This window comes from Coregonus lavaretus (genome assembly GCF_964263955.1).
Source record: "Coregonus lavaretus genome assembly, contig: HAP1_SCAFFOLD_1879, whole genome shotgun sequence".
NCBI lineage: Eukaryota > Metazoa > Chordata > Actinopteri > Salmoniformes > Salmonidae > Coregonus > Coregonus lavaretus.
Genome location: NW_028165949.1, coordinates 76335 through 93097, shown reverse-complemented (window position 1 = coordinate 93097; position 16763 = coordinate 76335). Strand labels below are relative to the sequence as shown.

The 16763-nt window shown below is 43.0% G+C and overlaps 2 protein-coding genes across 2 annotated transcripts; one reads left to right on the top strand and one right to left on the bottom strand.

Annotated features, from left to right (window-relative positions):
- Positions 1-1451: 1451 nt before the first annotated feature.
- LOC311115263 (pinopsin-like) lies at positions 1452-7284 on the top strand (the record flags this gene model as incomplete). Its single annotated transcript, XM_084190457.1, has 4 exons — positions 1452-1830; positions 2488-2816; positions 6704-6937; positions 7036-7284. The coding sequence occupies 4 exons, from the start codon at positions 1452-1454 to the stop codon at positions 7282-7284; spliced, it is 1191 nt and encodes a 396-aa protein (XP_084046583.1).
- Positions 7285-14411: 7127 nt separating this feature from the next.
- Positions 14412-16392, bottom strand: LOC311115265 (zinc finger protein ZIC 3-like; the record flags this gene model as incomplete). Its single annotated transcript, XM_084190459.1, has 3 exons — positions 14412-14609; positions 15032-15195; positions 15429-16392. 3 exons carry the CDS (start codon positions 16390-16392, stop codon positions 14424-14426), a joined length of 1314 nt encoding a protein of 437 aa, XP_084046585.1. The 3' UTR covers positions 14412-14423.
- Positions 16393-16763: the final 371 nt, after the last annotated feature.

The window sequence follows — 16763 nt, the reverse complement described above, 5'->3', positions numbered from 1 at the left end:
ACCTGCAGGATCGTGTGAGACCAGACACCCGGACAGCTGATGAAACTGTGGGTTTGCACAACCGAATAATTTCTACACAAACTGTCAGAAACCGTCTCAGGGAAGCTCATCTACATGCTCGTCGTCCTCACTGGGGTCTTGACCTGACTGCAGTTCGGCATCGTAACCGATTTCAGTGGGCAAATGCTCACCTTCGATGGCCACTGGCACGCTGGAGAAGTGTGCTCTTCACGGATGAATCCCGGTTTCAACTGTACCGGGCAGATGGCTGACAGAGTGTATGGCATTGTGTGGGCGAGCGGTTTGCTGGTGTCAACGTTGTGAACAGAGTGCCCCATGGTGGCGGTGGGGTTATGGTATGGGCAGGCATAAGCTACGGACAATGAACACAATTGCATTTTATCGATGGCAATTTGAATGCACAGAGATACCATGACGAGATCCAGAGGCCCATTGTCGTGCCATTCATCCGCCACCATCACCTCATGTTTCAGCATGATAATGCATGGTCCCATGTCGCAAGGATCTGTACACAATTCCTGGAAGCTGAAAATCAGCCTACTCACCAGACATGTCACCCATTGAGCATGTTTTGTTTGCTCTGGATCGACGTGTACGACAGCGTGTTCCAGTTCCCACCAATATCCAGCAACTTCGCACTACCATTAAAGGGGAGTGGGACAACATTCCACGGGCCACAATAAACAGCCTGATCAACTCTATATGAAGGAGATATGTTGCCCTGCATGAGGCAAATGGTGGTCACACCAGATACTGACTGGTTTTCTGATCCACGCCCCTACCTTTTTTTAAAGGTATCTGTGACCAGCAGATGCATATCTGTATTCCTAGTCATGTGAAATCCATAGATTAGGGTCTAATGAATTTATTTCAATTGACTGATATCCTTATATGAACTGTAACTCAGTCAAATCTTTGAAATTGTTGCATGTTGCATTTATATTTTGGTTCAGTGTATTTTAGAGTGACGCCCTCTTCTTTGTGTAGCATGGTATTCAGTTAAAACGAAGACAACTCCCAATGGGACAGTGAGATAAATAAAGAGTTGGTGTTGAGCCCTCTGGGGGCGTTTCGTTGATAGATAGCCTGGTCATCTTTTTTGTAGGGGTTACATTTTTCGTTAGGGCAAATCAAGTCTGACATTTTAAAGTGGATATTACAAACTTTAGAAGCCTTTTTAAACCTTGAATACACTATAAGTTTGCATTTCCTTCTGTGCAGGAAAATTCTCAGCAACAAAAGAGTGATCAAATTAAGAGCCTACATCTGTAGAGCTGCAAGCGAGAGCAGGGGAAACTGAAATCTGCAGGCTACTCTGATATTCATTGCCCATGTTTGCACTGACAACGTGTGAGTGAGAGATCCAGAACAATTCTCCCCCAGCCCCTTGAAATTACTCGTCCACCGCCACCAACTCAGCAAGTGATACCATGGTTGTTGAGAGCGGCAACTTCAATTTCAGCACGGAGGACAGCTCCAGGACGAACCTCAGCGCTAATGACAGTGTCCGCGACACTCTCGTGTCCAAAGAGCAGTCCGAACTCAGTAGGACAGGGCACACAGTGGTAGCCGTGTTTCTCGGTGTCATTTTCCTGTTAGGATTCCTCAGCAATTTATTCGTCCTTCTCGTCTTTGCGCGGTTTCAGGTGCTGAGGACACCCATCAACCTCATCCTGATCAACATCAGCGTGAGCGACATGCTGGTGTGTATCTTCGGAACTCCCTTTAGTTTTGCCGCGAGCCTCTATGGTAGATGGCTCATTGGAGCCCACGGGTGCAAGTGGTACGGTTTCGCCAACTCGCTTTTTGGTGAGTTGACTTGATGACCTATAAGCTTCCTATCCTGTTCGTTTTAGAGAGACTGGAATCCGAGGAAGAAACGTACATCATCTCATGTTTCAACAGGTCCCCTCACGCCATGCTCTCTGCCTTGTGTGAGAGACGCTACATGTAGTCTTGAATATGATGGATGGTGAATTAACATAACAGCATAATAAGCAAAGAACAGTTTTGATCTTTGAGACACACTACAGTCAGTTTGACTGGTAAAGAGACATACTGTATTTTGGGTCAAATGTCTTTGAGTCAAAACAGTCTTTCTTGATGAATTTTGGCATTTTGTTGTTATGTAGGCCTAAGTTTACACTGTATTTTGTCCATAGCTCAACACTATACAAACTGTCACCTTGGTTAAAGTGTCTGGAGACAGTGTGTCATTTATATTACAGGTTTTAGAGTACAAGGGTATGAGTTATGGATTGCAATGTGAAAACATTTACTTCCTCTATGTTCAAGCATATGAATGCGTGTGCCACATGCATTGTAATGGTCAACTGGTAATGTACTGTATCTAGACATTCTGGACAATGTATTGTATAGCCTATATGTTTGATGAAGTCCACAGGAAGAGTTTTGCATTATGCTCACCACATCTACCACTCTACCTCCACCCATTTCTCTGTGCAGGCATTGTTTCTCTAGTATCCCTGGCAATTCTCTCCTACGAGCGCTACTCCACGATATTGTGTTACACAAAGGCTGACCCATCTGACTACAAGAAGGCCTGGCTTGCCATCGCAGGTGCCTGGCTCTACTCCTTGGTGTGGACGGTGCCACCTTTCTTTGGCTGGGGCAGCTACGGTCCCGAGGGCCCAGGCACCATATGCTCAGTGCAGTGGCACCAGCGCTCTTCTAGGAACATCTCCTATGTCACCTGCCTCTTCATCTTCTGCCTCCTACTTCCCCTGCTGCTCATGATCTTCTGCTATGGAAAGATCCTCTTTGCCATCCATGGGGTGAGTCAGTGTCATTGGTCAACACTGTACTGATTATTTTCATCACGGTGTGTATTTTGATGATGATGGTGGGCATGCTTGCATGCTAAGATGACAATGGCCACAAGGATAATCATGTCAAGGTTGATTATGTCACTCGACTGTTTGTCACACAAGAGTTTTCATAGCTTTGAGTAAACATCTTCACCCCTCTCTGATGGCAGCATCAGTCTCTCAAAAAAGCATATTTCATCTCCCTCTCCAGAGAGCCATCAATCTGCCATGGCCCTGTCCTAGACCGCTCCCAAAAGACTGCTCAGAGTGCTTCAGCTTGCTGCCTGACATATGTAGAAAATTGGTTACGATCAAGGCAGCACAAATACGTTTTTTTTAAACTGTCGTTGAAAGGCAGCACTTACGCACTCTTTCATATCATGTCTCTGATGTGTCACTGAATGGCATTTTGGCACACCTCGTAATGTGTTTTGTTAATTAAAAAAATTATAAACTAAACTATGCAGCCTTTAGGACTGTGTGATCACAGCAGAATGAATAGATTCCACATGTTATGGTGAAATATTAAAGAAAGTGGAAATGTCGCAATGTTTGTATAGCAGACCTTAGTTAAACATATTAGCAAGAAATCCTTGAACCACACATTGTCCACTGAAACCATTTATCATGTTGGGACAGCTGTGAAATTCTAGTGGGCCAACATCATTAATGCTCAGTTCTGCCAGCTGGCAGTCCTCACTCTGAAGGTGAGGCAGGCTGGCTAGTCCACCTTTCCACTACTGCAATAGTGGGACATTTGGGACATAAACAAATCAAAACATAAAGAATGCTTGACTCTCACACATTTTAGTGAAATATATATAGATGATGAGTAACAGCGGTTGTGGCAATGACACCGTCTGTCTTTCCTCCAGGGAAAAAGATGCCCAGAGAGGTCAGGTTTTCCAACCTTAACTAAAATTTGACTGTGTGGTTGTGGCCTTCGCCTTGTGGCGGAAGGTTGGGCGGAGATGGGGGAGAGCTGAGTTTGACTGAGACAGATGCTGACGCAACCTCGGTCTTGGTGGCTACAGTTCGTATAGGTCTCATGAATGAATCACCCCAGGGATTCTTTTTTAAAATCCAGATTGAATGTGTCTATCATTGGTCACTAATGACGACAACCTATGGTTCCACTGGCTCCCTTGTTTTTATACCCACGTCAGAGGGACCAAGGACATGACAACATCAGGAGTGTTTTGTAGAAGACTAACTGCCGTAGAGGACATTCTGATGGTAACCAGAATTTCTCAAGGCCCTTCTGAAACCAAACGCTCGGAGGAGTACCCACATTGCCTGTCCTATATCCTAACATAAACGAATAAGTCTTTATTCACTCTCCTTTCATTCAGGTAGATATTCCCTGTGGCCATTTAGGAACACATTTCCTTTGTGTTGGGCCAAAAATGCATGCCGCTTGGGTATGATTTTGAGCACCAGTTTTGCTATGCTTATACATTGTAGACCTACTGTGGTTTTATGCATTAGGCGGTCTTCAATACAACTTTACTTTCTCAGAAAATCTGTAGAACTCAATAATGACTGCACTGTAGGTGGCTGACAAGTTTAAATGACATGAGGTTGTTGATTTACCCCCGTTGTGTTTGATTTCCTTTCACAGTTGTCAAGGCTTGTTCCACTCCAGTGTGCGTCTATTTTTTGTGGTTCAATTATTAAGATGAGAGACTACTTTTCATGTATATAATCAAGTTGAGATTGAGTTTAGTCAGATTTCTCTGTTTCAGACATGTTTTCTTATTTTTTGAAAAATGCGACAAAATTAGTTACTAGGTATTCCACATCTGAGTTGCTAAATTTTTTTAATTTTTTAATTTAACCTTTATTTCACCAGGTAAGCCAGTTGAGAACAAGTTCTCATTTACAACTGCGACCTGGCCAAGATAAAGCAAAGCAGTGCGATAAAAACAACAACACAGACTTACATATGGGGTAAACAAAACAAAAAGTCAAAAATACAACAGAAAATATATATACAGTGTGTGCAAATGTAGTAAATTATGGAGGTAAGGCAATAAATAGGCCATAGTGCAAAATAGTTACAATTTCGTATTAACACTGGAATGATAGATGTGCAAAAGATGATGTGCAAATAGAGATACTGGGGTGCAAATTAGCAAAAATAAATAACAATATGGGGATGAGGTAGTTGGGTGGGCTAATTTCAGAATTGCTGTGTACAGGTGCATTGATCGGTAAGCTGCTCTGACAACTGCTGCTTAAAGTTAGTGAGGGAGATAAGAATCTCCAGCTTCAGAGATTTTTGCAGTTTGTTCCAGTCATTGGCAGCAGAGAACTGGAAGGAATGGCGGCCAAAGGAGGTGTTGGCTTTGGGGATGACCAGTGAGATATACCTGCTGGAGCGCATACTACGGGTGGGTGTTGCTATGGTGACTAATGAGCTAAAATAAGGAGGGGATTTGCCTAGAAGTGATTTATAGATGGCCTGGAGCCAGTGGGTTTGGCGACGAATATGTAGTGAGGACCAGCCAACAAGAGCGTACAGGTTACAATGGTGGGTAATATATGGGGCTTTGGTGACAAAATGGATGGCACTGTGATATATTACATCCAATTTGCTGAGTAGAGTGTTGGAGGCTATTTTGTAAATGACATCGCCGAAGTCAAGGATCAGTAGGATAGTCAGTTTTACGAGGGCATGTTTGGCAGCATGAGTGAAGGAGGCTTTGTTGCGAAATAGGAAGCCGATTCTAGATCTAACTTTTGATTGGAGATGTTTAATGTGAGTCTGGAAGGAGAGTTTACAGTCTAACCAGACACCTAGGTATTTGTAGTTGTCCACATACTCTAGGTCAGACCCGCCGAGAGTAGTGATTCTAGTCGGGTGGGCGGGTGCAAGCAGCGTTCGGTTGAAGAGCATGCATTTAGTTTTACTAGTGTTTAAGAGCAGTTGGAGGCTACGGAAGGAGTGTTGTATGGCGTTGAAGCTTGTTTGGAGGTTTGTTAACACAGTGTCCAATGAAGGGCCAGATGTATACAAAATGGTGTCGTCCGCATAGAGGTGGATCCGAGCGTCACCAGCAGCAAGAGCGAAATCATTGATATACACAGAGAATAGAGTTAGCCTGAGAATTGAACCCTGTGGCACCCCCATAGAGACTGCCAGAGGTCCAGACAACAGGCCCTCCGATTTGACACATTGAACTCTAAATTGTAATTGATGGGGGCTAATATTGCTTTACATCCGTCAACAAGAAGTTTTCTCCACCCCACTATTATCATAATTACCTATAGTTTACCACGCAGGGAGAACTATTAGTTACATGCAGTATATCAAATTATTAATGGATTACATGGAAATACATAAGAATACTCATGCAGAAAAACATTAGAGGTCATGACATCATAATTTCTTAAGTGGGCAAACAGAATATGTATAGACCTCAAGGAGTAAATCAATTATCATTTAGTTTTACTTTACGATGGGGACTGATGCACATCCATCTCAGAATCAGTGTTGTTTTCTATCATTTAACTATTCGATATCAGGACTCAAGCCTATTCCATGGGGGTTTGGCCACCACCCGTTAGCCATTATTAACCATGGCCTCTAGCTTCTATGCCTGTTTTTAGGTGGAAATCTCACACCCTATGACTGTCTGTGTAATGGTTATATGATTACCCTGCATAAACATTAAATAAGCATGTTTTATGTGTTCATTCCCTGATATACCGAAATCATGAGGCGGCCTTTACACTGCTGTTACTATAACCTAAACCTGACCGCTGAGAATGTTAATGACCTTTTCCAGATGGTAGTGAGGACTGACATCCGTCAGTGTAAGTAACTTGAATAAAATGTCTTATCTCCTCAGGTAGCCAAAATCAACCAGTCGTCTGCACAGCGGCGGGAGACCCATGTGTTGGTGATGGTTGTCTCCATGGTGTCCTGCTACCTGCTCTGCTGGATGCCCTACGGGGTGGTGGCTCTGCTGGCCACTTTCGGACAGGTTGGCCTGGTCAGCCCCACCACAAGCATCGTCCCCTCCATCCTCGCCAAAAGTAGCACTTTTCTCAACCCTATCATATATGGGCTTTTAAACAACCAGGTAACGGCTTATCAGTGGGACACTGGCCATTGTGATTTGATATGGAAATGGAAACATTTATTACACAGTGTACGCATTGATGATATCATGTGTGCCAGTTCTACAGGTGCTTCCTGGCCTTCATGAGCTGTGGGTCAGAACCAGCAGGCAGCCACACCCTCCACACCCTGCCCAGCAGCCGAGTGTTTGGCCCTAATGGCAACTCCCCAGCCCGAAAGGAGCCTGTCACATTCCCTGGTACACGCAAGCCTCTGGACGGCAGTGGGACCTCCTCTAAGACTCAGACATGTGGCCAGCAGAGAGAGAAACCTGACCTGGTCCTCCTGGTTGTGCACTACACCCCTTGAGAAAGAGTCCACTCCCCAGCTCATAAGAGCCAAAACACATGGTGCTCACACTGCAAAATGAAATGATAGAGGAAGTTATCTATGCTGCTGCAAACTGGAGATACCAAATTATCTCTCTTTTCATTAGATTGTGTTATTTGTCACCTGGATATGTAAATACTCGGTCATTTATAGTGCAGCAACCTTTTCCTTCACCCTGTGGTTGAGTGTGTGCTGTTCGGCCACAAGATGGCAGCCTGCTGTAACAATGGCCTATATTGAAGTCTGTATAGATAAAAACATTCATCTATCTTAGTAAGCCCAGCCCCATGTACCACCAGATGTAAGATCTCTTATATACAGTGGGGGGGGAAAGTATTTAGTCAGCCACCAATTGTGCAAGTTCTCCCACTTAAAAAGATTAGAGAGGCCTGTAATTTTCATCATAGGTACACGTCAACTATGACAGACAAAATGAGAAAAGAAATTCCAGAAAATCACATTGTAGGATTTTTAATGAATTTATTTGCAAATTATGGTGGAAAATAAGTATTTGGTCAATAACAAAAGTTTCTCAATACTTTGTTATATACCCTTTGTTGGCAATGTCAAACGTTGCAGGTCAAACGTTTTCTGTAAGTCTTCACAAGGTTTTCACACACTGTTGCTGGTATTTTGGCCCATTCCTCCATGCAGATCTCCTCTAGAGCAGTGATGTTTTGGGGCTGTCGCTGGGCAACACGGACTTTCAACTCCCTCCAAAGATTTTCTATGGGGTTGAGATCTGGAAACTGGCTAGGCCACTCCAGGACCTTGAAATGCTTCTTACGAAGCCACTCCTTCGTTGCCCGGGCGGTGTGTTTGGGATCATTGTCATGCTGAAAGACCCAGCCACGTTTCATCTTCAATGCCCTTGCTGATGGAAGGAGGTTTTCACTCAAAATCTCACGATACATGGCCCCATTCATTCTTTCCTTTACACGGATCAGTCGTCCTGGTCCCTTTGCAGAAAAACAGCCCCAAAGCATGATGTTTCCACCCCCATGCTTCACAGTAGGTATGGTGTTCTTTGGATGCAACTCAGCATTCTTTGTCCTCCAAACATGACGAGTTGAGTTTTTACCAAAAAGTTATATTTTGGTTTCATCTGACATTCTCCCAATCCTCTTCTGGATCATCCAAATGCACACTAGCAAACTTCAGACGGGCCTGGACATGTACTGGCTTAAGCAGGGGGACACGTCTGGCACTGCAGGATTTGAGTCCCTGGCGGCGTAGTGTGTTACTGATGGTAGGCTTTGTTACTTTGGTCCCAGCTCTCTGCAGGTCATTCACTAGGTCCCCCCGTGTGGTTCTGGGATTTTTGCTCACCGTTCTTGTGATCATTTTGACCCCACGGGGTGAGATCTTGCGTGGTGCCCCAGATCGAGGGAGATTATCAGTGGTCTCCCGAGTGGCGCAGTGGTCTAAGGCACTGCATCGCAGTGCTAGCTGTGCCACTAGAGATCCTGGTTCGAATCCAGGCTCTGTCATAGCCGGCCGCGACCGGGAGACCCATGGGGTGGCGCACAATTGGCAGGGATGTAGCTCAGTTGGTAGAGCATGGCGTTTGCAATGCCATGGTTGTGGGTTCGATTCCCGCGGGGGGCCAGTATGAAAAACAAAATAAAAATAATGTATGCACTCTGGATAAGAGTGTCTGCTAAAAATGACTAAAATGTAAAAAATAAAGAGGGAGATTATCAGTGGTCTTGTATGTCTTCCATTTCCTAATAATTGCTCCCACAGTTGATTTCTTCAAACCAAGCTGCTTACCTATTGCAGATTCAGTCTTCCCAGCCTAGTGCAGGTCTACAATTTTGTTTCTGGTGTCCTTTGACAGCTCTTTGGTCTTGGCCATAGTAGAGTTTGGAGTGTGACTGTTTGAGGTTGTGGACAGGTGTCTTTTATACTGATAACAAGTTCAAACAGGTGCCATTAATACAGGTAACGAGTGGAGGACAGAGGAGCCTCTTAAAGAAGAAGTTACAGGTCTGTGAGAGCCAGAAATCTTGCTTGTTTGTAGGTGACCAAATACTTATTTTCCACCATAATTTGCAAATAAATTCATTAAAAATCCTACAATGTGATTTTCTGGGGAAAAAATGCTCAATTTGTCTGTCATAGTTGACGTGTACCTATGATGAAAATTACAGGCCTCTCATCTTTTTAAGTGGGAGAACTTGCACAATTGGTGGCTGACTAAATACTTTTTTTCCCCACTGTATAATCTTTGTATCAAGCGGTCGGTGAATTGATGTGTCTGCAGAACTTGATAGCAGTTTTCCGGTGTAGATTATGAGACAAAAACCCCTTATTCATCATGGGTTCTCTCTTTCATATGTAACTATAAATTGGATGCCTTTTTGTGTACGCATGTTCAAACACAGTAACATTCACAATGCTCCCGATATTCATGTTGATGGTTGTCACATTATTAAGAGGCTCTGATAGGCTCCTAACCTTTTCTTTATCTATGAACATTGTTACACTTTGACATTAGGTTATGATTGATGTAGTGACCTGTTTAATAAACATGTTTTACAAACATAATGTAAAGGAAGATTCAGTATTATTTGTATGAAAAAATGTATGCACTCACTAACTGTAAGTCGCTCTGGATAAGAGCATTTGCTAAATGACTAAAAATGTAAATGTAAATATTTGGACCATCACCCTGCTGAAAGGCTGCCTGCTACATCTCCTCTTCACCACTAGATGGCACTATGAGCCCCAATGGGCTTTTATCGCTTCAATGAACCACACCTCACACAATGGAATTCCACTAGCAGAGGTAAACCACTTCTAAGGTCATGGCTAGAAGGGTTTCAGCTTTTGTCAGAATTGACTTCTCGTAGCAGGTTTAGGAGAACTTACACAGCAGGTTAGGAGAATAAACGTGGCAGGTTAGGAAAGGGTTAGCTAAAATGCACCAAAAAAATATATACATTTAAAGATACATTTGACAAAAGCTGGAATCCCATCTATACATGACCCACTTCAAACCTATGTGATTCATGATGTATCTGCCCCCTTTTGAAGTCCTGTGAAGTTGATTCTTCCTCTTCTTTCTGCATGCATCTACTATACGAGGGGGCTTATATGGCAACTGGCCTGGTATGGCAACTGCTTGGCCTCTGACCGCAAGGCACTACAGAGGGTAGTGCGTACGGCCCAGTACATCACTGGGGCAAAGCTCCCTGCCATCCAGGACCTCTATACCAGGCGGTGTCAGAGGAAGGCCCTCAAAATTGTCAAAGACTCCAGTCACCCTAGTCATAGACTGTTCTCTCTGCTACCGCACGGCAAGCGGTACCGGAGTGCCAAGTCTAGGTCCAAAAGACTTCTCAACAGCTTCTACCCCCAAGCCATAAGACTCCTGAACAGCTAATCATGGCTACCCGGACTATTTGCACTGCCCCCCCACCCCATCCTTTTTACGCTGCTGCTACTCTGTTAAGTATTTATGCATAGTCACTTTAACTCTACCCACATGTACATATTACCTCAACTAGCCGGTGCCCCCGCACATTGACTATGCAACGGTACCCCCCTGTATATATAGCCTCCCTACTGTCACTTTATTCTATTGTATATATAGCCTCCCTACTGTCACTTTATTTTTTACTTCTGCTCTTTTTTTCTCAACACTTTTTTGTTGTTGTTTTATTCTTACTTTTTTTGTTTAAAATAAATGCACTGTTGGTTAAGGGCTGTAAGTAAGCATTTCACTGTAATGTCTGCACCTGTTGTATTCGGCGCATGTGACCAATAAAATTTGATTTGATTTGATTTGATTTGATTTGATTTATAATATAGCAATAGCTAATATATCTGTCCAAAATGACCCAGATGTGAAGATAGGAAAGTGGATAAAAATAGGGACCAAAGCAAATGTCTGTAGAGGGAGGGGACTGGGATGGAGGGAGGGGACTGGAGGGAGGGGACTGGGATAGAGGGAGGGGACTGGGATGGAGGGAGGGGACTGGGATGGAGGGAGGGGACCGGGATGGAGGGAGGGGACCGGGATGGAGGGAGGGGACTGGGATGTAGGGGGGAGAGAGTAATAGATTGGGCCAGTGCACTGAGCCCAGCAGGTGGGTGGTCAGGGGTAGATGTGTACCCTACTAGCCTGGAGGCTTGGCCTGGCACTGAAAGGAGAGACTCCTGAAAATAAGATGAAAAGTAATGAAGGGGAGTAGACACAAATGCACGCGCGCGCACACACACACACACACACACACACACACACACACACACACACACAGAGAAAATAAATACTTTGGAATCAGAAAAGCGGAGCGACATTTTTGATGAATGATGAGGACCTATAATGTTGTACAAACAGTTTCTCTTTCTCATCTCTCTTCAGAGAATCAACTAATAGTCGACTATAAACGGTTTTGTGAATGCTACGTACCTTTACTTCCCTACTCTCCTCATCAGCCTCAACTGTAGATGGAATTTCATGTTTGTTCATCAGTTTCTCCTCTACCAAATTTTCCAAAGAGGTGGAAGATTCATTTTTGTTCAGTTGAGTGAGTACGAGGGATGAGAGAAGAGCCAGTAGGAGGTCTTAATCTGTGACTGGTTAGGCCCCTCACCTCCTCCTCCTCCCCTGCCTGTTTCCATGGTTGCAGGGCCGGGGCCCCCCTCCTGCTGAGCCCTGATCCAAGACAGGCCAGCACCTCAGCAGGGGCACAATTACTGCAGCCTCAAGCCTGTCACCACAACCTTCACCACCACCACCACCATGGCTGACCGCTCCTCTCCTATGACAGGAGTCTCCTCAGAACAGTGCCATGGAGGGCAATGAGGATTATTATGGTGAAGAGGAATGAGGAGAACAGGGAAGATGAAGATATGGGGGCATTTTGGAAATCAAAAAATCGAAATCAAATATGTGGCAACCATGATTACTCAGTCGCTTGTGAAATTGGTGTGATATTACTGAGTACACATTTTATATTTGTGAGGTTGTGCCCCAAAACGTAGAACCGACAGGAAGTCTGTTGACATTGGCACAGCCTGGCTATCCTTAAAAATCAACACGACTAGACCCCCTCAACGATGGCAGACAATTGCGTGACAAAGGGCCGTTCGAAACTGCTTATATGGGTTGATCCTCTTAGAACGTACTGCCAGCTAAGCCAGCAGATCTATACGAATAGAACTGAAGGGTAGGTTAAAGAGGTGAGTAAGAGTTGTGTGCCAATTCAATGCCAACAGTAAAATAAACACCTGCAATAGATAATACATGAATGGTGCAGTGCATGGATTTAAATATCGGTTCTCTCTGCTCCCGTGCTCATTGTCAGAATGCATTCATTCTATTAATCTGATAAAGGATATCCAGGTATTTCAACACAATTTGTTAATTTGCTAAACAGATGACATCTCATAGGCTATATTGAGAGCAGATGAATGTACATATATACACAATGTACAGCATCATAATAAATAAACAGGGAAAAACAAAATTAAAGTCTTACCAATTTATTGGCCATTTGGGATACACTGCACCAATAGAATCCATTCCATCAAATCAACGAGCCATGAATTAAAGGACACAATTATTATTTTTTTAAAGGTCAGATTTATGTAATTTATTTTATGCTTCCTGTTATTATTAAACTTTTGCCTTGTTCTATGGTAGTTTACATTTAGCTTTCATTTAATTTTTAAAACAACAGATGCCTACTTGAGTCTGAATCTGATGCTAGTTTGACAAACTGAACATAGGCTTCTACCAGATGTATTTAAATAGAACTGAACAACATAGGCCTATTCCAGATGTATTTAAATCGAACTGAACAACATTGGCCTCTACCAGATTTATTTAAATCGAACAACATAGGCCTCTACCAGATATATTTAAATCTAACTGAACAACATTGGCCTCTACCAGATGTATTTAAATCGAACAACATAGGCCTCTACCAGATGTATTTAAATCGAACTGAACAACATTGGCCTCTACCAGATGTATTTAAATCGAACAACATAGGCCTCTACCAGATGTATTTAAATCGAACTGAACAACATTGGCCTCTACCAGATGTATTTAAATCGAACAACATAAGCCTCTACCAGATGTATTTACAATTTTTCACTTGATGTTCAACTGAACACTTTCAGATTATTTTGTGTCTTGGGGGCAGTAATGGGTTGTCAACTTTTGCTTTGTCCTCAAATGCTGGATCTTGTGACTCATTTAGCAAAAGGTAGGCTACCACTCCCAACATCAAAAAAATAAACGCCTAAACATCTATACAAATGGATCTTATCTAAGTTATTAGACTCAACATCGTATAAATTGTCCATAAACATGTTTCTTATTAAAGTTGACTGAAGTTGCATGCCTCTTATGAATATAATAGAAATATAATTTTTATTTGATTTATTTATTCTCGCAAATGTATACACCAACATAATAAATTCCAACAAAAACACAATTAAATAAATGATATTATAAACGGTATATTTTAAGCAATTCATTTTTATATTGTTGTTTTCAAAGGGCGACATGGAATGTCGACCACAGTAGACCTATCTTTTTCTGTCTTAAAACAGATTCTGACAAAAGAGCTCAAATCGGCTAGCACTAGCCTATTAACATGCAAATAGGCCTATACTGTCCTTGTACTCTATGTATTAATACATTTCCTCTGTCATCTGCTTTCCTTCTTTCTTTTTATACACTTAGTTTCTATAGGTTTATTTTGCTTTTTCTTATTCATTTCGTATCTTTTTGTCTTTCATCACGTTTAATTTATTTGTTTTTTATCAGTAGCCTATAGGCTTATTTGGAGGCCTATCTATTAATTTAAAGGCTTTGTGTGGGTCACATTTTCGCCTGTTAAATAGTAATTATGTAGGCTATTCCAAGGATAAGACTTTTCCCAACATTTGGGAAGATACAGAATAAAGATCACTCCAAAAGTATTGCAATTGATCATCATTTTATGATGGGGCCTTTAAAGCGTAACACTAAGGCAATGCATAGGCCTATACCCTGTGTTTTCTGTACCTTTGTTGAAAACTTGGCAAACGTAGGCCTATAGGCCTGTGTTCCTAATTCTATAGAAGTTGTAGTGTTCCCACTTGGACAGTTAACCATTTCAAACGTACCATTCAACCAATTTGGTTGAGAGATCCTCTTTAAATATTGACTTGACCAGCAGCATGGATGTTTTTGTCGAGTCTTCGATGGTTGAGGATGTAGGTCTACACGGAGCTGGTGGCGTGGACCACTCATATCCAGAAGTTCCCGTTGGAGAGTTCCCCGAGGTTTGAGATTTGTGAACCTGCTAAGTGAGAACATTTATTGTACATTTGATAATTTAAAACTGTATTTTTTGATTGATCCCCCCCAAAAAATTAAACCGCCTATGTAGTCCTTCAGTTGTTTTTGTAATCTGTTGTGTGTTTTTTTAAATTATAAATAACAACGCAGAAAGGTGATTTCTAGGTCATATGCCTATAGGTAACTGCCAAAATAAAGGAAACACTTGAGTAAATGAGGGATAAAAAGTATATTGAAAGCAGTTGCTTCCACACAGGTGTGGTTCCTGAGTTAATTAAGCAATTTTCATCTCATCATGCTTAGGGTAATGTAAGCTGTTCTGGCTCGCGGTGGCCTAACGCCCTATTTACACTAGGTTGGTGTTTCCTGTATTTAGGCAGGTACCGGTACATTTGCATTCATTCTCCAGAAAATATGGCTTACCTTCGAGTGTTTCCTCAGAGAGCTGGGATGAGTGTAGGCCTTGTTGCATACCTTGCAGATGTATGGCTTGTCTGAGGTATGAACGTGCATGTGTTTTTTTCGGTCGCTGCTATTTGCGAACCGCCTGTCGCAGCCTTCGAATTCGCATTTGAAGGGCTTCTCACCTGCCAAAGAAAATGTGTAGCCTAATTTTAACATAGAAATTAAGTTCACAAATTGTAATGTGTTGTGCGTCAAAATTGCATTTGGATAGGCCTATTGACGTGTAATTGGCCAAAGTTGGACCCATAGCAGTCTTAAACAGAGAGAGCATTGTAACTTCAACCATGTTTAAATAAACCATGAAATATTGTGTGTTAGGCCGGTTGGTTTGATAGCATGTATGGAGGCTCATTACCTGTATGAATCCTTTTATGTATTTTCAAGTTTTCCGACCTGGCAAACATTTTTCCACAGCCATGAAACGGACAATTGAATGGCTTTTCTCCAGTGTGTACACGAATGTGGTTGACTAATTTATACTTTGCTTTAAAAGATTTGCCTAATCTCGGACAATCCTCCCAAAAGCAAGTATGCAGACCCTGGTCTGGACCGCCGACGTGATCCATGGAGACGTGCGTAACCAGCTCGAACATGGAGCAAAACATGTTGCCGCACGTTTTTTGGGGTTGATTCGTCTGATTCTCATCTATCCATTTACAAGTGACGTCCTGCTTAGAGGGCTGTCGCATGTATCGAAAGAAAGCACAGTGACCATTCTGTGTTGTCACTCTCATGCCCATATCCACATTGTGATCAAAGTGGAGCTGGGTATCACTGAAATGCGGGATGGAGACGGGTTGATGCGGATCTGCTCCCACGTATATGTCTCTCTGTGTACCCAAATGCGCCCTGCTATTCGCCATGTATCCATTTGGGGATGCGCTCTGTTCGCCTATAGATGAAAAGAGAGTGTGCGCTGGGTTTTCAGAGATACTTGGGGGAATTCGCACACTTCCTGTTGAGGTGCGGCTGAAAAATCCGTGCCGAGTATCTCTTGCTGCGGAATCGATAATGTCTGGAGTGCGATAGGTGAACGTAAAATTCCTGGAGTCGATAGCTGTGTATCCATGTGAACCGAAGTGCCCTCCGTAGCGGCTTCCTAGCGCAGCTGCGTATCCAGAGACTTTGGCAATCAACTGGGACTTCTTTGCGGGGGCAATGTCTTGACACGCGGCAATGAGATTGAAGTCTGCGAAGTGAGAGGTCTCTCCATACGGGCTGATCCCTAACCGAAGGTCGTTGCCCCCGGGTTCATGTTGTCTTGGTATTCCAACGCCAAGCGCGGAGAATTGCGCACCACGGTCAACTAGCTTGGTCATTGAAGCGCAGAAGATGGAAAACGAATAAAGCAATACGGAAACCTTTTACATCTTTATAACAGCCAAATGGTCTCCAAAATGGCCATACTGCGCGAAAATCGTATGTATGCTTCCATTCTGTTAAATGTAGGCTAACCCACACAATTCCTTGAAATCTCAAGGTTTTCAGAGGGCACAAACAGTGAGAGGGGGTCAAACTCCCACCACTTTTGATTGCGTAGCCTAAATGTATTTGGTCGAATCAAGTCAATCACTCCACCCAAATACGACAACAGCGGCGCCCATACAGTAAACCAATGACATCCAAGATAACCTCTTGGCACGTGATTTTCGCACAGTGAATTAATTGACAAGCTATTTCCTCATTGGCA